General features: G+C 41.2%; 1 protein-coding gene across 2 annotated transcripts in view; it reads left to right on the forward strand.

Moving 5' to 3' along the window:
• Window positions 1-21,698, forward strand: part of kif26bb (kinesin family member 26Bb) — a 34,680-nt gene extending 12,982 nt beyond the window's left edge. Inside the window, exons 5-14 of one of the 2 annotated variants that reach the window (XM_020616975.1) lie at window positions 1,456-1,665; window positions 2,335-2,428; window positions 4,905-5,176; window positions 6,222-6,399; window positions 6,611-6,749; window positions 6,975-7,134; window positions 7,306-10,462; window positions 11,345-11,500; window positions 17,962-18,112; window positions 19,191-21,697. In XM_020616975.1, the coding sequence (XP_020472631.1) occupies window positions 1,456-1,665; window positions 2,335-2,428; window positions 4,905-5,176; window positions 6,222-6,399; window positions 6,611-6,749; window positions 6,975-7,134; window positions 7,306-10,462; window positions 11,345-11,500; window positions 17,962-18,112; window positions 19,191-19,194 (4,521 nt within the window). In that variant the 3' untranslated portion in view covers window positions 19,195-21,697. Of the gene's footprint in view, window positions 1-1,455; window positions 1,666-2,334; window positions 2,429-4,904; window positions 5,177-6,221; window positions 6,400-6,610; window positions 6,750-6,974; window positions 7,135-7,305; window positions 10,463-11,344; window positions 11,501-17,961; window positions 18,113-19,190 lie in introns of both variants that reach the window. The other variant, XM_020616976.1, reaches the window with a different exon arrangement.
• Window positions 21,699-21,764: the final 66 nt, after the last annotated feature.

Raw genomic sequence — 21,764 nt, forward strand, 5'->3', positions numbered from 1 at the left:
AAAACATTCTAACACGACCTCTAGTGACATGTCATGACAACATAAGAAAATATTATGGCTATGGCTACAGTTATACACGTCATAATAATAATATTAAACATCCTGTCTTCTAACAGTCATCAACTTTCTATCTAGTTATCCTTGACCATAAGCAACCTGCAGCAACTCATGAGAATGACTAAACATTTAACAGCCTGAGCTAGACATCCTGTCTACTCTAAACATTTCTAATACATCAAGTATCTAACCAATATCTATCTGACTAAAAATACCTAACACTTGGAATAAGATGGACCATACAGTGATCAGAGTCCAAGGGCTGCGCGGGGGACAGAGTGATAAGCGTCTTTTATTGTTGTGTAGCAGTGGTCCAGTGTGACTTTGTCCCTGGTGGGACAGGTAATGTGCTGCCTGTATTTGGGCAGTTCAAGGGTGAGATTTGCTCTGTTAAAGTCTCCTAGAACAATGAGTGGAGAGTCGGGATGTTCTAGCTCCAGGCTAGTTATCAGTTCTGCCAGGAACTGTAGTGCGCTAGTGTGGGCCCGTGGTTTTATGTACACTCCCTTTAGCATGAAACTGTTAAATTCACGGGGAGAGTAAAAGGGTTTGCAATTGATAACAAGAGTCTCTAGGTCTGTGATACATGTCCTCTGTAGCACTGTGACATCTCCTCTCGTTTTCCCCAACAGCTCCTTTACACTCCGCTCTGAACACCTGGAAGCCCGGTATTCGAATTGCGCTGTCACAAAGCAGCAGAGTGTGCAAAGTCAGAGTTAGTCCTGTTGACCAGAAGAATTTCATCCATCTTGTTGACCAGGGAGCAGAGATTTGCCAGGTGGATAGACAGGAATGGAGTCCGGGTCCCCCTCTGGCGTAGCCTCACCAAGCTGCCCGTACGCTTGCCACACAGGCATTTTTTTCCAGGTCCCATATATATTGCCGCTGCGCCTCCGATCAGATTCTTCATCTTCGTTCACAAAAATTGAAGGAAGGTAGTTTGGTGTGAGTTGTCCGATATTTAACAGTTCTTCTCTGGTAAAAGTAATCTGGGATGGGTTGCAAAAGACCAAGAAAACAAAGAAAAACAACAAACACAAGAGAGCGCGAGTAACCACGGCTGCCATCGCTGTCGGCGCCAGAAGTATCAATGGCTAAAACTCAATGAATTTGGTATGAAGATATATTTGTACTCATTCTCTTTTCTGTTTCTGTTTGCTGCTGGTACTTACTTTTGAAATGTAGTTGCATTTTGGCTGCTCACATGAAGTTTGAAATATTTCATACTGCATCAAAGTGGTGGACCAACTGACAGACAGACCAGCACTGCCACAGAGCCATAGCTAGTGTAGCTGTAAAACAACATTTTGTATATAGGTTTAAAGCACAAACATACATAAAACATGACTGTGTGTAAATTTCATCATGGTATTCTTTCCCATTTCTATTGGTGCCCAGGTCAAAGTCATGCTGAGGGTGAGTCCAACACTGTCAGGGGGCCAAAGCCACCCACCTGTTCTCCTCATTGACCCATCCAAGAAGAGAGTCGCCATTATGGAACCAGTTAGCAAAAGCCAACCACACGCTACAGCGACAGCAGGCAGAGATGGCAGAAATCTTCTGAAGACCTTCAACTTTGATGCAACCTATCATCAAGAGTCAAGCCAGGTTTGGTTCACCCAACTCTATTTAAATATAGTTTCAAATGGTTTTATTTTGTTTGCTTCATACTAATCTGTGGTGGCTTCACCAAGTTTCCCACTACTTTTTTTCAGTGTATTGTGTTGTCGACTGCATTTTAAATACTGTAGATAAAATTGCTAATCTTTGTTCAACAACTACTCACAATAAACCATAATGACAAAGTTGCATTTTGCTTTGTCATTATGACTTACTGTGTATAGACTTGGGGGGAAAAATGCAATTTTATTTTAAAAAGTGAAGTGTACAAAAATTGAAGGGTCTGAACACTTTATGAAGCCACTGTATCTCGATTGATTTGTGTTACATTATTTTACACAGACTTGTTTGCGTAACGTGAGTCTAAAGAATTCTGTATTCCACATGCATTTTTAACTCTTTGTCTGGTACACACCACAGCCGGTTTGCTCTCTCTGTGATGACTTGAAATCTGATAGGGCCCAGACAGCTACCACAATTACGCAGTCCATCAATTATATTCAGCTTTCTCTTAGCTCTGCTTACAGTATCTGAGCCCAAGGGAATTTATAGAATCAGTATGCATCCCTCATCTGCTGCAGGTCCTTTGTTTCATTGGATGTGCTTTTTCAGTGATGAATCATGAGATGCTTGTTGTCCTTTGTTCTCTCCGGTCAGGCCGAGGTGTGTGCAGGCGTCCTGCCTGATGTCATCCGCTGTGTGCTCAGTGGCAGCAATGGATGCGTTCTGGGTTTGGGATGTGCTGATGTGGGTGAGTAATCGGCCACTCTGAGAGGCCACAGGTTAAAATCTTGAGATGAGAGTGGGAAGCTTTTATCCATGCTTAAGGGCCACCCCCCACTCCTCCTCCACTTCTGTCCTGCTCCTGCTATCAGTTGCTTGTTCTTTATCACTTAAACTGCCTGTCTCCATTTTCTCTATCTGTCCTTTTATCAGTCTTGATTCACCATCTCCAGCCTTCATGCTCTTTTGCTTTCTCTCTTGCTCGTTTGTCCCGTTTCCTATCCTCTTGTCCACGGTAGTGACAGAAGTGCTGCCACTTCAGCCGGTTCCTTTTTAGTCATTCATCTTTCACCTGTAACATTTTCATCAATTAAACAACATACATGCTTCCTAAAAGCTTACATTGTCTAACACAAATATTTAATTTTGTTTTGCTGAAACACTGAACTCAGAGGGAACTGTAAACAAAATGGACTGTAATATGTTGCCATTAGAGAAATGGAACCCTGCACTTATCATTGGTGAAGGGCTTTAATAGATTTGTGGCACATACACACACAGGGTAAGGACAGCATCTCCTTGGAGCTGCTTTTTCACATGACGCCACCCTCCGTAAATGTGATTGAATTAGTTGGTCAATATAGACTACATGTGGCCCACAGCCAGGGGACATCAATCTCCTCCACAGAATATTGTTCTCTCTGAATAACAGCAGGCAACTCTGCCTTTAATTGAAGGAAACCAATTCTCCTATACTCATTCAATTAAAGTTTGGATAAGGGTTAAACAGGCCTATAACTCAAAACTAATGTGGGGCAAAAGTGTAATAAGCGATGGCACCAGTCCATATGAACAACTGAATGTTTGTTAGTGCATCTCTGTAAATCCGCTTTCTTCATTTGTGCATTATTCTGAGTTTATGTGTTATGTTTTGTGGGTGCTTTCTGCTTTTTATGAATACACTAGGCAAATACCTAAAGAAGCTGGATACTGTATAACATTATGCTTCATAATGCTAATATGTTTCATTACTGTCTGTGGAAATCTCGTACACCACTGTATTCTGTACAGCAGACTTTATCAGTAGTTGGTTTTTATATATAAATCTCTCCTTGGGCTGGTCCCCTCTATGCTCATTCAAAATCAATGTGGCCTATATGCTCTAAAAGTATTTTACAAATACTGTTCTCCAGAGTTAGAATGGAAAAGCTTCTAAATATGCCGCCCCTTCTTCTGTAATAATGTATAGCAGGACCTGAAATGATCAGAGTTGATTTCTATGGGCCATTTAACTGTAAGTCAGTTTTAAAGGACTGAGAAAAGAGTACTCCGGGTCAAATTTGGACTGAAATCATTTTAAAGTTGCACTTGTTTTGCATCTTAAGTGTATTGACCTTGACTTTTATTACTTGTATTTGTATTATTTGTGTTTACTGTTGTAGCAGTGCCTTTGCTGCCCTCTTGGCCAGGTCACTCTTGAAAAAAGAGATTTTAATCTCAATGAGGCTTTACCTATTTAAAAAAACAAATGAATAAATGAACAAATTAATAAACAAATAATAACTTCAGACCTGGGGAAACAAATGTGTGTGGCTTTAATGACATATGGCATCGCCAGTTGCTTCGTTCTTTCCTGCCATGGAAACGTTTTAAAAGAGGGGTGTAATGCAAGGACACACTACCTCCCAGAGGCTCTAACCTCACTATGCAGACAAGTACAAGAACCCTCACTAGCTTGTTACCTGTGACCAAATGCAGTTGTGTTTGCAAGAATACAGGGCCAGGCTCTAACATCAGATATTTGCAGATGCACCATATACAGTATTGCTGTTGTCTATAGGACTTATACTCAGTGCCATCTTGCATCCTTGTTTTGTATGGATCAAACAAACAACATGTGGGGAGGCGACAGTGGTGCAGTGGGTAGAGCAGTTGTCTCCTAACCGGAAGGTTGAACGTTCAAATCTCGGTGCCTGCAGTCCATGTGTTGAAGTGTCCTTGGGCAAGACACTGAACCCCCCTGGTGGTTAGAGCCATCAGTAGAGTTGGCGCCGCAGATGGCTGCCTCAGTTCTGTACCGGAAACAAATTCCTTGTGTGTGTAACATACTTGGCCAATGAAGGTGATTATCATTATCCTAACATGATAATCTGTGAGCTTTACAGGTTCTGGTAGGCAGATTTTATTACCTCAGGACCAGCTGTTCCCTGTTTTCATTGGTAAGATAAATCATTAAGGAGTCATTAAGTTTACACTTATTACAGTTGTTCAAACTAGTACGTTTTTATATTTGTGCTAACAGCATTACATACAGTAACTGTAGACATGCTCTAAATAAACCATATAAAATTGTGGTTCTCACACAATATATGTGGTGTACATATGTGTTCATGGGGTGTATGTGTAATTCACTTACTGTGTTCATGCATAAATACTTTATTTGTGTGTACAATATATACAGTATGTAGCATGAATACATCTATCTGCTCTGTTGTCTGCCTTAGGCTCCTGGTCCAGCATGGTGGGGAGTGATGAGAGCATCCAAAAGCTCGGGCTGATTCCCTGTGCCATCTCCTGGCTGTACAGTGCCATTGAGCGACGGAGGGAGAAGACCTGGACTGATCTGACTGTATCAGTGTCTGCTATAGAGCTCTGCTGTGGAGAGGAGGACACACTGAGGGACCTGCTGGGGGAGGTCGTCCCTTCAGCAAGCAGTATCCAGGACAGCCCAAAAGCCCATATTAGACTCCAAGAAGACCCTGTCTATGGAATACAAGTAGGATGAAGAATTGTTTTTATTTTGAGAAAGGAAGCTGTTAAACTGCTCCTTCTGTGTCTCTCTCAGTCTGGCTGTTGCTCTAAGTGCAAGCACACAAGGGTTCATTAACCCAAATTGGTGGTGTATTCTTTTGAAGAACATAATCAGCCCCAAAAACAAAGAATGTGATTATTGTTGGATTATGTACAGGCCAATCAATCTCTGCAAACATAAAGAAGACTGTTCTAAATCTGGAAACCAGAGAGCCAAGGCTATATTTTTTGTTGCTGACAAGTGGCAATGTCTTGGCTATACTTCACTGGTAACTCAAGACTCAATTTGAGAATTAACACAAAAATAATTCTACAGTTGTTTTTATAGCTATGAATCAGAAAATGATCCTGTATTCCTAAAATAACTCCAGAACTCCCTGAGTATTTCCACTGCCCATAAAAGCAAATTGCCTGTTCATTTTCATTTGGTGTCAGCAATATCACAGATAGTTAGATAGTTAGTTAGATTCCATGTTTGGGATCTCTCTAATTTGGGTTTTAGGATTTGCACTGCAGATATGGTATAATTAATGTTAATTGTCATTTAAAGTCAGCTTGTAGAATGTCTATACTGTGTGTGAGAAGATAATGCTGGTAGTGAGTGAAACCTACTGGACTGCATAAAATATTACATCAGATTAATTTATTATTGGGCAGCTTTCTATTCCCTCACACTGTGTTTTGCCATTTGCAAGGTAGTACATCATTAGTGTAGGCATGCATTCATTTGTATTTCTTTAGTGAACATGAAACCTACTGTATAAATTTGTTATGCTGTCATGCCAAAACATTATATTACTGGGATGAATTATATATCAGATAACAAAAGAAAATATTTATAAAATGCAAACCTCTACCAAGGCTAAGCATTCTCTAAATTTATGTTAATACACCAGCATCAAAACATCCACAGTGATAAACAGTAGAGGAACACATGACAGACTGACAAATCATTTGTGTTCTTTAAGAAATTTTTTCTATAAGATTTTATGCTTCTTCCTCCATTCCAGGTACGTAACCACAACCGGGTGAAAGCCCCCACTGCTGAGCGTGCTGCTTCCCTCCTGGATGCGGCCATTGCAGCCCGTCGACACAGCGATTTTGTTACGTATCTAGCCCACAGCTCCATAATGTTCTTCACTCTCCATGTCCAGCCCCCTCGTACAGAAAGCAGCACCATTGGCAAAGGTTCTAATGAAATATTGTAAAACTTGTCCCTACTGAATTTTGTGTCATTACTTCTTACTGTTTGTGCTTTTACTTTCCATAGTTAGCTTAAAGTTCAATCAAAGATGTAATGTGGTTTAATATATCTTATATTTCATGGAGCTTTATTTGCATGTTTGAAATAATTCAAAGAAATGTACACTATCCTCTACTCTCTGATCTCCATCCTTAGGGTCACGTGGCCCCACTAAGTTGACCATGATAGACGTGTGTAGTGGTATGAGGGGTAGGAGTAAAAATAAACCGCCTCATTCTGAACTGGGGCCTTTTGTCTTGTCTCTACTAAGTGGACATAAAACCACTCCCAACAAGTAAGAGTGTTACTCCAAAGTATTACTGGTGTAAATATTTTGAAAGATATTTGTCTAAAGTCACCTCCATAAATCATTTGACAGTGAGCTAAAGTTAATTTTTACGACATATCCTCATTTTATACTGGCTAAAAACCAAGGCCTTACAATAACTGCTACCTCCAGATTGACAGATTTGGATGCTTGGGAATTGAAACATTGTACATTTGCACTATCTCTGCACAGGGGCAGTAAGTTGAATATGCTCCTTCGAGAGTCCTTGGGTCATACAAATTGCCACACCACAGTGATTGCTGAAGTTTCTGATTCAGCGGCAAACCTTCAAGAGACCTTTTCCACCATCCAACTGGCTTCTCGCATCCGCAGGACACAGAAGAGGACAAAGGTAATGTACATATCGTGTCCATTAATGGTGTTGATGGCCTTATAATTTCCTTTGTTTTAAAACTGTCTTGTTTCCATTGCACCCCCAATGAGTTATTTGTTGATGTATGTTTTAGATACAGTGAGTAGTCCAGTTGTAGAACTAATGCCACACTTCATCTTTATTCAACAGCAGTCCAGTTCATGCTCTCCTTGTGGGAGGAGTCTAACTAGAGAAAAGAGAGGGCCCCAGTCTTTGTCCCTGCGGGCATTCCACTCCACAGATGAGGTAGATGCTGACATCTGTCCTTTACGTTTGCGCGGTGAACTAGAGGAGCGTTCCAGTAGCGACCAGTCCTGTGATACAGTCATTCAACTAGACTCAGATGGCTTGGTCCAGTCCAAACTAGCCCCAATGCTAGCACAACCCAAATTTGTGCCCATCATACCTTCTTTGCACCCTAACAAGGCTGACTTGGATGACCCAGAGTTTACTGCTGTCCTTCAAGAACTTCTGAAAATTCCTCAACTGCAGGTAGAGAAGAAGAATGAGGAAAATGTTCAAGGGCAATTTGAAATGCTGAAAGCAGACATAAAGCCACCACAGGGGGACTGTCTTAAATGCGAAACATTTGCTGAACTTCAAGAGCGTTTGGGCTGCATTGATGGAAGTGAAATGACAATAGATATGCTCAAGTCTTCCTGGAAAAGCCCTTTTGTAAACAATGTCACAAACAAATCACAACCCCAGAAAGACCGAGTGAAACATAAAGACAATGAACCATCTGAATCCCCACAGACCTTGATTCAGGGGTTAGGCTTCAGTCAGACATCTGCTGGAGAGAAGCAAACAGATGGTGCCCTCCCTGGAGACAGTTTTCAGAGAGAGGATTCAGGTTTGTGTGACTGTGAGGAGTGCAGTGCGACCAGTTCCAGTGAAGAACTGATGAATCAAACTCATAGTCTTAACATGAAATGCCACACTGATCTTCCCAACACTGGGACTCCTAAGTCCAATGATAAACTCTCTTCCCAGGACTTTGACATGGATGTTCAGGGCATGGCCATCACCAGCTCCCTTGCCCTTCAGCCTACAGTAATACTGGAGAGTTCTGAAGCTGCTGATTTTTTTAAACCAGACAAAAGAACCTCACCAGTTGGCAAGAGCTCCCCAATATCGCCTTCCTCCTCCTGCTCCTCTTCACACTCCCTAGCTACCAGTGTTATACATAGGGATGTCTTAACTAACCGTCCCACAGAGGACATTAATGACATGAAGGCTACTATCACTGTGACTGTTCAACAGCCACTGGACCTTAAAGGTCAAGATGAACTTGTCTTCTCAATGGTAGAGGAGGTGACCATCAGTGGAGCATTGAGCAGAGGAAGGACAGGTGGAAATATTATTTGTATCAGAGACATAGCTCAGTCACAGCCACATGTTCAAGACTCTGCCAGCTCCCAACCAATCAGGATAATCAGTAATGTTAGCGATGAATCTGCAGCCACTGGTTCCCCTAATACAGCCAAATACTGTGTTCTTCAGTCGGCAGTCACAGAAGCTAGCCCTGAAAAGACCCAGTGTCAATTCAGAAAGGAAAAAAGGTTCTTGCCTTCATTTATTAATCCCATGCTGATTAATTCAGATGTGGATTGTGATTTGGATGGTGCTAAAGAAAAAGAAATTCTTCCTGACACTTGTACAAGAGTCAAGTCAGGGTCTGAGTTCAAAGGAAATAATACCAGATGTCCAGAAGATAGGAAAAGCAGTGGTGCTTTTGCCCCTGGGACACATGTCAAAAAGGCTGACAAGGTATGCAACTCACCTTTTAGCCAAGCTTCCTATGACAAAGTGGTCTTAGAAGATTCAGCTTTCAGTGATAAAACTGCAGAAAACAAAATGTGTGAAAAGAGACCAAGAAATACAGACAAGAGACCCACTAGAGACAGGGAGCATGTTTATTCCACTAACACTAAAACAGGCTCAGTGGGGGGAGAAATGATCTGTACAGGTACTGGGAATGCCCCTAGGAGAACTGATGTTTCACCTGGTTGCCAAGAAACCACCTCTGCTTTGTTTAAAACAGGCAGTTTGCCTAGAGGCTGGCAAAATGCCAGCCACCAGGAGAGCTATAATGGTGGTCACATGACAGACAACCAGAGAGACCCAAGGGGGGCGACATCATCCACCCCATGTAGCCCAGGGGTAACACTGGAGAGGAGGCAGGGCAGACAGCACTCTCCAGCGAACCACAGCCTTCACGTTTCCTCTCCTCGGAAATATGGAACAGAGTACAAACAGGATGCTAGTACTGCTCCTAGAAAGGGGGCTGGTTCTTTTTTTGAGACCTCAAGTGTAAGAATGAAACATAATATGAATGGGAAGCTGAAGTCACCTACGAAGGACAGTGGCAGGCTTTTCAATGCCAAATTGGAGCAGCTGGCTAGTAGAACAAATTCCCTTGGGAGAACCCCAAAGGACTTCCCAACTCTAGATAGAGGCAGTAGCAACACCTCTATGAGTTCAAGGGGGAGCTCTAAAGGAAGTGTTGAGGGGGCCTGTAAGGGAGGTTATCAAGGAAATAATGAGGGAGACTGTACTTTACCAAGGGCTAGCAGGACCCCCCGGAAGAATCCTCAGTCTGACAAGAGTTATCACTTCTTCCCTTCTGAAAACTCTTTAACTCAATCTGCTAGGCATACCCATTATAAGCTCTCTGCTGTTGGGAAACTTAAAATGGCTAGCCCCAAAGTCCGCCGACTGTCTGCCCCCAGCATCAAGAACCTCAGTCTGTCCCACAAAAGCCTGCGGCACTCAGTCAACCGCAGTGCCAGCCTTTCCCCAGACAGCAAAACTGTTAGCTTTGAACGGACATCCTCCTTTCTCTCTTCTTCCCCGCCGCGGTCTCTTCACTCCATCAGTCGGACTCCAAGCCAGAGCTCCACAAGCTCATCCACAAAATCTGCAATTCAAGGGTTTCTCAATGGCCGGGTGTCAGATCTCCTCAAGGAAAGTGCTTCCAGCACCACTTCAGGAGGAATGGATCAAATTAACACTCTTCCCTCGCCATACAGCCGAGTGACTGCTCCTCGCGTACCTGATCACCACAGTGGGCACGCCAGTGACACCACCAGTGTGTTGAGTGGCGATTTACCACCAGCAATGGGAAAGACATCACTGTATTTTTCTAACAGGAACAGCATGGTGAGCAGTGGCTATGACAGCATGGTGAGGGACAGTGAAGCCACAGGCAGTGGTGCCTCGAACAGAGGTTCAGGCAGTGACAGGAGCGGCTCTCTCCTGAGTGTGGCTCACAGCAGCCGATCTTCTCGGAGGAAAGGCAGCACAGGTAAAACACCTGAAATAACTGGCTTTTTATGAACAGAACATAATGACTTTCTCTTCTGGAAGGATCAGAACCTAATCCATGAGCTGAGTGCTCCTCAGGTGTTGTCAGGGTTTGGGGATAGTTTTTTTTTTTTCTTTTTTAGCATAAAGATTATTTGATTTGTGCATTTCAGATTAATGCATAATACAAACTAATGGTTTCCATTACTTCCAATACAATATGAATATCAACTGGTAGACATTTCAAACTGGGATAGATAATTCAGGGCTCCAGACTAACAAGTCATACTGGTGGCACTGGTGCCACCAAGTCTCTCAGATGGTGGCACCAACACTGTTTTGCAATGCAATGCGGAAAATTCTTTTTTTGTAAATTCTTTACTATCCAATGCGCATAGCCTGTATATATAATAAAACTCAGAGAAAGGGAGACTTATGGAACAGGTTGCCAGCTCTTTTTATATAGTCACTGTAGTGCTCTATAGCCTATAGCAGTCAACGTGATGATAATGATGACACTGATGACACTGATGATGATTAGGCTATTATATTTTAACTGAAGTGTGACCTGTGCACATGCTTTTCCGTGTGCAATTTAGCCCTATTTGTAGTCCATTTTTCAGTTGAGTGGCAGCAATCAGAGGCTTCTCTTTGTGCCAATGCTGACGGCTGATCACGCCAATCCTTAAACTCAAAATTAACAACATTAAAATTAAACTGAAATACAACAGAACTCTTAAATGCAATTAAATATTTTTATAACTTTGAATTGTCTGAACAGTTTCTCAGTGTCAGTGGGGCTGAAAGTTTCTAAAATGGGAGATGACAGAAAACAGGTTGAGATATGGCATCTCACTGCACTTTCTGCCTCTCTCCGCTGTAGGTATTCACCAGCGTCGTCCTTCTCATGATACACCCCTTTCCCTGAGACGCTCAGCTAGTAGTCTGCAGTCTCGCTGGGTAGATCCAGGAATCTCAGAGGCCTACGAGATCAAGGTCTATGAGATCGACAATGTGCAGAGGATGCAGAGAAGAGCAGGTGCTGGGTCTATTTTGAATTTTTTTGGAGGTTAAAGGGCATTACATAATATATGACCTTTATCAACCTCTGCTAGCAACCAGTGGAAACACTGGTAGACCGTATCTCTGCCCAGCCTCTTCTGGGGTCTCTGAAGTCCCTTTCATCATAGCTGAAAACATTCAGGGTAACTCAGCAAATTCCTCATTCACCTGTCACGGGCTGTTGCTTCATCAGTTAAGACTAATAAACATCCTAGCTGATAGATTATATTAGCTTTAGCTGATAAATGGCTATAATGGCTGTTGTTGCACTCATCACCCATCCTGTAGAGACTCGGATAACTAGCAAAACAGGTACACTGGGGAAAGTGGCTTCTTCAGGTTTATATAAATCATTGCTGGTCTCACAAAGCTTGTTTCTTACTTTGAAAAAAGTAAACACAAATCAGCCCCCCTGGATTAGCTACTGTAGCTAACTGCCTAGGGATCTGCTTCAGTGCAACTTGCAGCTAACCAAACAAGCTTTTCAACTAAACATCGTGGCACCAGTATGTGGAGTATGTACTGTAGCTTGTGAAAAAGACGTTAGAAAGACTTTTATTACACTGGTTCACATGTCATATTATATGGTTCATCTCATTTTCAGTTGTAACTATAAATTAGCTATCCCTAAAATGTCAAATTGAATCTTTGAGTTTATTTCTTTAGATACATATTTGTAAACCTATTTGGCTTTGATAAGGTATTAGAAAAAAAATCAGAATCAAAAAGAGGCTTTGATAACCTGCTAAAAGATCATACTCCTTTACCTAGTAACAATACTGCCATAATGAAAAAAAAAATCTAAGCTACTCACAATGCCCACATCATGTCTGAAACATCCAATCATTATACTGTGAATAAAAGACCAAAATGTGAATGCCAAAAGCCAATACCTTACACAGCTACTGTGTTTGAAGTCAGTGATGCTGCAGTTTCTATGTTTCTACAGCCTGTACGTTGTTAGGGTTAGTCCCCCTCACCAGGAGGATGAGGGAAAACTGAGGTAGGACTCAAGAGTGCTGAGCCAGGTGCTAGTAAAAAAACAGGTGGTTTATTGGTGGGGATCACAAAAAGGAACTGACTCAATGAATACATACAACCAGGGCTGGGCAAAGATGGCTGAGGAGACCAGGATGACCAGGGGAGTAGACAGGCTAATGGCAGGAACCAGGAGAGTAGGAGGATGAGGACGGACAGGTGAAAAATAAGAGTGGCAAACGACAAAAGAAATCCACAGCACAGGACCTCTCAGCGTGGACTTCTATAAATGTATAACACAAAACAACATATAACCAACGTACAAAATGAAATCCACAGCACAGGAACTGTCAGCACGGAAATCAAAATGACACATACCATCAATACAGGTATTTTGGTGTAAGTTCTATTAATGCTCTGGTGACAGCGAAGCATCTGCCAGAGGTATAAATAAGGTTAGAAAGTGATTACATTAATGCGTCCCAGCTGTGCGCGGCAACCCACAAGTCACTAATTACAACATGCGACACAGCTGGGGTGCCGATCCCGTAAAAAAGAAAGAGCAGGAAAGAAAAAGGCAGAAGAGAGGCAGGTCGCACCGAGCGGACCTGACATAAGTAGAAAACATTCCTATCATAGCTGAGTAAAGCTTAATGTTAGTAGTTAACTCCAGTAATAGCTTCACATCAGTACTTTGGAGGCAGAATTTTCCAAAGCATTAGAGATCACAGTGATGCCTGATGGCTCAACTAGAGCAAAAATCTTGATGGGGACGATTGACACTTAACCCTTCCACCATACACTCTGTCACAGTGTCCTTTAAAGGTCACAAATTATTTTCAGGTTTATATTGTTATTTAAAGGTTAACTAGGAAAGGTTTACTACCTTGTACATTCATAAAGTTCATTAGTTTCCTCAGATCACCAGTAGCACCAGACCCTTTTTTCAACTCTATGTGAACACACTTTGTTTTAGCTCCTGGCCCCCCTCCCTAAAAGCCCAGTCTGCTCTGATTGGTCAGCTCCCCCAGCGCTGAACAGGAACCGCCTACCAATTACAAGCCATGTTTCCGAATTTCAGACAGCTCTTGTCAAGGGTCAAAGGGTTAAGGGTCAAAGTGTTTATTTGCAATATGCACAGTTAGGAAACGTGTTTCCCTGTACAATGAAATTCTTGCTTTGCTGTCCACGGGAATGCCACATAAAACAAGTGAAATATAAAGTGAAATATAAAGTAGATGAGCAATAACACAAATCTAAATACGTAGGCAGTAAAATCGTAAATCTAAGGCACTTTAAAGCAGCAAGTGAAGGAAGCACAATAAAAATACAACAAGAACACAATATAATGCAGAGAGAATATATGCTATGTGGGAGCTGTAGACTGCAAATACTCAGCAGTGGGTGTGCAATTATGCATGTGCAAAATGAGTAAGTAAACAGTACAGATGGAATTACATGAGGTAGATCCTGAGTCAGCTGTTTAGGAGTCTGATGAAAGAGGGAAAGAAAGAGTTTTTCAGTCTAGAAGTCCTGCATTTCACACTTCTGAACCTCTGGCCAGAGGGTAGGGGTATGAACAGTCCATGCTGGGGGTGGGTGGGGTCCTTGAGGATGGAGGCAGCTTTCCTACACACCCTACGGTGGTAAATGGTCTGCAGAGAGGGCAGTGGGGTCCTGGTGATCTTCTTCGCAGTCTTTATCAAATCAAAATCAAATCAAATTTTATTTGTATAGCGCCAAATCACAACAAAAGTCATCTCAGGACACTTTACAAAGTAAGGTCTAGACCTTACTGTTATCACTATTATTACAGAGGTTTTCGTGTCAACGTTATCATCCGCATATGTTTACGAAACGATAACGCCATCGCCCCGCGTCAGCTACTGCTAGCGTCACATTGACTGCGACATCAACATAAACAATGGCAACTATATGCTTTCATGCTACACACAGATGCTAATGAACTTATTAGCATTAGTACAACTGCTCCTTTACTACTGCTGCAACCAACAAACTAATGTTGGTAACTTCGTAGTGTTCGCGCAGTGTTGCCAACTCCTCAGAAAGGAAAGTAGATAATGGCTAATGATGCCATCGTCTTCAAGGGTAATGTGCATACTCAGACAACGTTTTATTCGTTTTCACTGTTTTCATGTCAACCCAAATACTTCCCGTCTACACAGCAATCATTTTAACGAAACTATGCGTTTACAGTCAAGAGCGTTTCCATGTAAACGTACCCTAAATCCAGTGCTGTACCTACCCACGTTGAGAAAGCACTCCACCATGAAATGATTAGCACATTTTAGGGATATCTTCAGGAACAAATATTCAATATCCACTGTGTCTTCGCTGGCTCTGAGGAAGGAAGTAGGTAGAGACTTTTGTGCTTGTTTGTGCAACCAACAAACAAGCAGAATCTGTGCTTTTCTCTGAGCTGTGCCATGTTATTGTTCATCTGCTGTTCTAGCCAGAAAATCATAATAGAGGACCGGTAGCACCATACAGGATCAGAGTGGGAGGAGGGTCTATGAAATGAACTGCCATGTCTTTTTGTATGACATCATAAAGACAGACAAATCCTAACTGATGTTCAAGCAAGGGTTTTTACAAAAGCAGAAAAAGCAAAACAAGCAGGGACTGCTCTTTTCTCATGTTTTGTGTATCTCTGCCCACACTGGAGAACCCTGTGAATATCAGAAGATGCTCTAAAAGTGAATTTTGCATAATATGTATCCTTTAAGAAGTCACAATTACTGCAGTGGCCACATGTAATGATTGTGGTTGTACTGGGCAGTTACAAGGTGCTCATGTGCAAGATTCAAAATGTTTTATGCAGCATGTTGCTGAAAACCAGAATACTCAGTCAAGCGACTGTGCGTCAATAAAGATGAAATACAAGATTCACCTTGCATTTAGAGTTGAAATGTGCTTGACTATACGGTTGGGTTCATATGGTGACATAATGTCCCACTGACAGGAGGTCTGGCCTCATGAGACTATTCCCTCCTCCACCAGTCCCTGGCACATCAAGTTTGATGCAATTTTAATGACCACATGGGGGGAAATTGGCTCAATGCTGAAGCAAATAAAAAAGACAAACACTGAAAGTAAAACAAATAGAGCACATCAAAGGTAAACTATAACAGATCTGACAATAAAATAACACATTAGAGCAGATAGTGAAATTACAGTATCTTCACATTTCTACACATCTTTTGTTAATCCTTTCACTGGGCATACAATATTGCTGAATAACAACAGCAGTAAAATAATACAATACTACAGCACTCCATGCTTTGTATCTGAAGGTTCTCTGTTGTTTCCCTTTCAAAGATGTGCATGTACTGACCTTTGAAACTGCCCCTTCTGATTAATAATAAGATTGGTATACTCTGAGAGTAGTAGCCTACAGACCCAAGATTGATCTTTGCATTTGTGCCTTTTCATAGACATCTGCGCAAAATATCACATCTATGCAGAGGCTACCTATTGTAAGTGGTTTGTTTGTGGAAAATGAGTTGTTACAATGTACACAAAAAGGTTATTTTAAGTAACATTGATGACAGTTGGCACTATTAGCTACGTTGAGTGACATATACAGGGACTAACTGAGTCTGACTATCTTGTAATGGACCTAGATTCCACTGACAAGAGGGACAGACTGGCCAAAGATTCTGCAGACTGAGCTCTCGGTTTGCTTTGTTGAACAGATATTATCTCTGCCTTCGAAATGTGAGGCTGTGGAAATCAAGTGAAAAGCTTGTGGTTTCTACTTTATTCAGTCTGTTCCTGCCAGTAGCTAATGCTAGCTAACAGCTGCCTGCAGAAATCAGGCTGAGGTTAACATAAACAGTGCAGATGAGTCACTCTCTCTCCTGTCTGTGCTCAAACTAATCATTAAAGTTGATGTCAGAGACATCTGCCTGGGTTTAGTTGAAACATCTGCTACTGTATGCAGCTATATGGGATAGCCTTTCATTTTTAAATTATGTATATAATGATGTCCTTATTATGAAGGGTTTTTATTGTTATTATTTATTTTTATGGTCTAAAAATATAAATTTACATGTTTTAGCTGCTTGGCATGTGCCAAGGAAAATAAATCCTTGTTCCACAGCATTAGAACCAGGAAATATGTTCACAGTTTAGCCTATAGAGCAGACCAGGAAAGGAAAAAGTGGAGCTGAGACAGGGCAAATGGAAATGTACCAAAATCAAAGCTTGTGACAGCAAGTGCAGTGAATCCTGACAGTTAGTTAGTTTTGGAGGTGGGATTACTTTAGTCTGGAGAACATTTTCCATGGTAGTTACATACAGTGGGTACGGAAAGTATTCAGACCCCCTTAAATTTTTCACTCTTTGTTATATTGCAGCCATATGCTAAAATCATTTAAGTTCATTTTTTTCCTCATTAATGTACACACAGCACCCCATATTGACAGAAAAACACAGAATTTGACATTTTTGCAGATTTATTAAAAAAGAAAAACTGAAATATCACATGGTCATAAGTATTCAGACCCTTTGCTCAGTATTTAGTAGAAGCACCCTTTTGAGCTAATACAGCCATGAGTCTTTTTGGGAATGATGCAACAAGTTTTTCACACCTGCATTTGGGGATCCTCTGCCATTCCTCCTTGCAGATCCTCGCCAGTTCTGTCAGGTTGGATGGTAAACGTGGGTGGACAGCCATTTTCAGGTCTCTCCAGAGATGCTCAATGGGGTTTAAGTCAGGGCTCTGGCTGGGCCATTCAAGAACAGTCACGGAGTTGTTGTGAAACCACTCCTTCGTTATTTTAACTGTGTGCTTAGGGTCATTGTCTTGTTGGAAGGTGAACCTTCGGCCCAGTCATATGGCTGAAAGATAACAAAGAGTGAAAAATTTAAGGGGGTCTGAATACTTTCTGTACCCACTGTATTTTAAACTACTATTCATCCATCAGCTATACCATTTATCCTGTAGACGGTCATGGGAGAGCTGGAGCCAATCCCAGCTGATACTGGGCAAGAGGCGGGGTACACCCCAAACATGTTACCAGTTGGTCACATTGCTGACACTTAAAACAGAGATCCACTCACATCTATAGGCAATTTAACCTGCATGTCTTTGAACTGTGGGAGGAAAAACACACAGACATGAGGAGAATGTGCAAACTCCGCATAGTAAGGTTGGCCACCAGGTTCAAACCTAGGACCCTCTTGTTGTGAACTGATAGTGCTAACCACTGGACCACCATGCTGCCCTTCAAAATATACATTTTGCACAAATCCTGCATCACCAAACAATTCAGAAGGCCTGTGTTTAAATTTATCAAGCTGGGTAATGTCTGTAGTTTGGAGCAGATGGCATCAGGTTACAGAAACAACAACAAAGTGCACTTTATTTTGGGGTGTTCCATAAGTATTATGTGAATATAAATAAAAGTAGTGAAATGTAAGTATTTGTGTTTTCAGGGGCTTACATGCTTCAGCGCCAAGCTCATGTTTTTGGAGCACCATCAGCAGAAGATCTCGGAGGCCTGAACCAAATACAACAACTTGAGGAGAGAGCTGGAGCAGGCCAAACACAACTCCAAGCTGGAGCTCGCCAAGTGGAACCAAGAATGTCAGTCAGTTTACTCTGTCTCTGAAGAAGTTTGCATGTAAAATAATATTTTTGCCCTTTAAAAAATTACAGTAATTCAATATTGACTTACTATATTCTTTATAAATTTTAGAGTAAACAGAGGCTATCAGAAATATTTAGTTCAGAAACAATGTAAAAAATCTCTACACTACTGAGAAACGATCCAGACTGTGGTTGACATTTTTGCATGTAAAATGGCTGAAACGAGTAACAGATTTTCAAAATAGTTGCAGGTGAATTTTTTGTCAATCAACAAATACATTAATTATTTAATTGTTTAGGCTCTACCTTCAATGAATAAACAAATAATGAGCTTGTTTCATGACCGCATTTCCACAGGGGGCAGCACTATTACTGGGACCATCATTAGCACTACTTGTGATTTCCTGTTGTAGCACATTACATTTTTACTCCGTATACAAAGCACATGTTGCTGTTATGCATGAAAGAGAAATGGTCAGTTCAAATCACCATGTGGGCAAAACAAGTCTTCAAATACTAATAATTTAGGTGGCTTTGTGCCAAAACATCATACATGTTGAGTTTTGAAATCAGTCTCAGAATCTTGTACAATATTTGTTACTAGTATTAATCAATGACCCTGTCACACTGTGATACTTTATAGCTAGTTTCAGCTATGGTTAGCATACAGTCATGTGAAAAAATTAGCACACCCTTTGAAAGCATGTGTATTTTGTAACATGTTTTAATATATGGTTATTTAATCTCAATTTTAACAATACAGAGAGATTAAAGTAATACAACTAAACAAGTAAAACTGAAGAAAAGTCTTTTCAAGATCTTCTGTAAATGTAATTCTACAAAAATGCCTATTCCAACTGAGGAAAAAGTTAGCACACCCTAGCCCCTAATAGCTAGTGTTACCTCCTTTGGCTGAAATAACTGCAGTGAGACGGTTCTTGTAGCCATCTAATAGTCTCTGACATCGGTCTGAGGGAATTTTATCCCACTCCTCAATGCAGAATTGTTTCAGCTGTGAGATGTTTGAGGGGTTTCTTGCATGTACAGCCCTTTTCAAGTCACTGTGCCTCTCCAGTTGACCTGTGGCAGACGTTCGAGGTAGACTTCCTGGAGCATCTGGGGGCCCTTGAGGTGATGACGGCTCGCCCAGGAAATAGGGTCAACATCTGCAAGGCCAGCATCATGATGGTTCCCACCAGGGGACAACATAAGAGGCGGCGAAAAGCGCTGGAGCCGAGAGCCCTCAAGGGAATCAGCGTAGAATGATAGTGAGAATTGAAACATATTTAGATGGGGATGTTTAGATTGCTTCTCCTCAGGCTGTTATGTTTCATTAAGTACACCTAGTTAACTGTTAAATTCTTCTCCCACACACTCTACTTTCACTTTATCCACACTTTATTTTCTCAACTACTACAATCCAAGTACTACAGACTGGAGACAACATGTCTGGTTCCACCTGCAGGTTTTACACCCTTACCAACCTTCACAGCAAGGTCAGAGTCTGAGCCACAGTCCTACACGTGACAGGAATTTGACGCCTGATACTTGTATAATCCAATTTGTAACCATTCTTGCACTTTTGGACATTTTCTGGACTTTGTTGCACATCAGACAGTTAAAAAAATTCAGAGCCTTAAAATTGGATCTTGTCTGTTACCGGACATGAATCTCACTACAAACATACAAGTTCTGTGTGTGTCCTTTAAATAACCTTAAAAGCAACTTGTTTTTAGTATCCTACAGTATATTTAAAGCAATCATTTCAACTCAGTGCAGCATCTAATGCTAAAACATTTTCAATGTGGCTGAAGGACAAATGTAATTGCCCCATCCTTGTACTGTAAATAATCTAGTGAGTACTGAAAAAATCAAAATTGCTACAAGGTGACAAACCAAAAGACTGTTCTTGGTCTTTGATCTTCATTCCGTACAAAGTCTTCCTTTGGGTTTAATACTGTACAGACAATATGCTTGATATTGGATTGAACTATTATAGATTCTTATACATACAGTATCTGTGCAAGTCTACTCCAGGCTTTAAGGGCCCAAAATTAAGCACTTTTGTAAAGTTGTTAATGACCTCATTGTACTGTTTAAAAATGTCTATACACTGTCACTCACTGACAAAAGCAGACACTGTGTTTTTTTAGAATACAATTCACTGCAAACATTCAACTGTGTTCTTTTAGTTTCTTATGTTGAAATGTCTACTGATTTAAGACAACCTTTGGTAACTACAGTCATCAAAAACCATTCTGATAAGTCAACATACACAATCAAGTGTGCCATTTCTTTCATTTCAGATGTCTGTTTTGCAGGAAAATGTGTTTGTTTTTTTCAGTTATTTTTCTACTGAGCATTCAAAAGGGAATACCATGCTACACCTGAAGCCATTTTGTGTACAGGTTTTGGTGCTGAATACAATGATCAAGAGAAAACTGTGTATTTCAAAGCTTTTGAAACTAATGTAAAAGTGGTTCCATCCTTACGAGGATCCTGGGTTGAAGTGAAGATGTAGGAGGACTCAGAGCAGTTTCAGTAAGACTGATCTGTCTGAAAAGATGAGGAGGACTGAAGGACAAGGCTTAAGTTCCTCAAAGTTACTGCCAACACCAACACCACTGTTTTCCTGTCTTCAGAGGATGGGTGGTTAGTGATCAATACACTGGCTGCTAAAACACAATACTAATTGATTCTGGTCAGAATGAAAAATGTGGATTAAACTTTTAGTGTGATGGAGGAGTAATTACATTAAAGAAATAATATCGTTGTGTCTGAAGAGCCTCATGACTCTGAAGTCATTGAGCCAATCAGAGGGGATTCAGTGATGCATAGTAATCACTGGACATTGGTAGGTTTTCTCCCTGGATCAATGCATCTATACATACATGGAACACAAACACACACACTCACACTGATTAATTCAAACAAACAAGCCAGACACTGGATGTTTGTTTTGTGAATCCTATTAATCAGCATGTTGTATGTCACTGTTAATAAATGACCACAGCTCCCTGTTAGTTTATGTGACTTTGATGTGCAAACATTAAAGTCATTATGCTGTTCCTCCTCATGCTTCCATCGCATTTGTGTGTCTGCACCAAATATACAGGCTATGGTCTGCACATGGTGGTCAAGAGTGTGCATTTCATTTTTGTACATGTATGTTTGTGTACTCAGTTGTGTGTGTACCAAGAGGGTGAAAATGCTTCTGTTATGATGCAGCAAAACAACAACAGCATGCATTTTCATGCAGGCATAGCTCAGCCCTCAAGCTGGACATTTATAAAGTCACACTCCTTATGAGTGAGAAAAAACCTGGGAAGAAACACACACACACTTCCTTCCTTGACATTGCTCTTCCTCTCTTTCTGCTCCACTTCCTCATTGTTTAGCCTCATTTGAAGGTCCACAAAATAAGAAGCGGCACACAAGTGAAAACCACAGTCTTCTATTCAGCTTCTGTGTGTTCACATTTAGAAAACAGAGAAAAGGGACAGAAATACAAACCCACACACATTCACAGGTCGTTTACATCTGAATAGGGCTTAATACGTAAAATATAAGAAAAGTAATTTCACCCTGTTTGGAGGTAGTCAAGTTTCTGAAAAACATCCATCTTACCTTAGTCTAATGCTGTTTCAGG

Source organism: Monopterus albus, unplaced genomic scaffold (genome assembly GCF_001952655.1).
Source record: "Monopterus albus unplaced genomic scaffold, M_albus_1.0 scaffold182.1, whole genome shotgun sequence".
Taxonomy (NCBI): domain Eukaryota; kingdom Metazoa; phylum Chordata; class Actinopteri; order Synbranchiformes; family Synbranchidae; genus Monopterus; species Monopterus albus.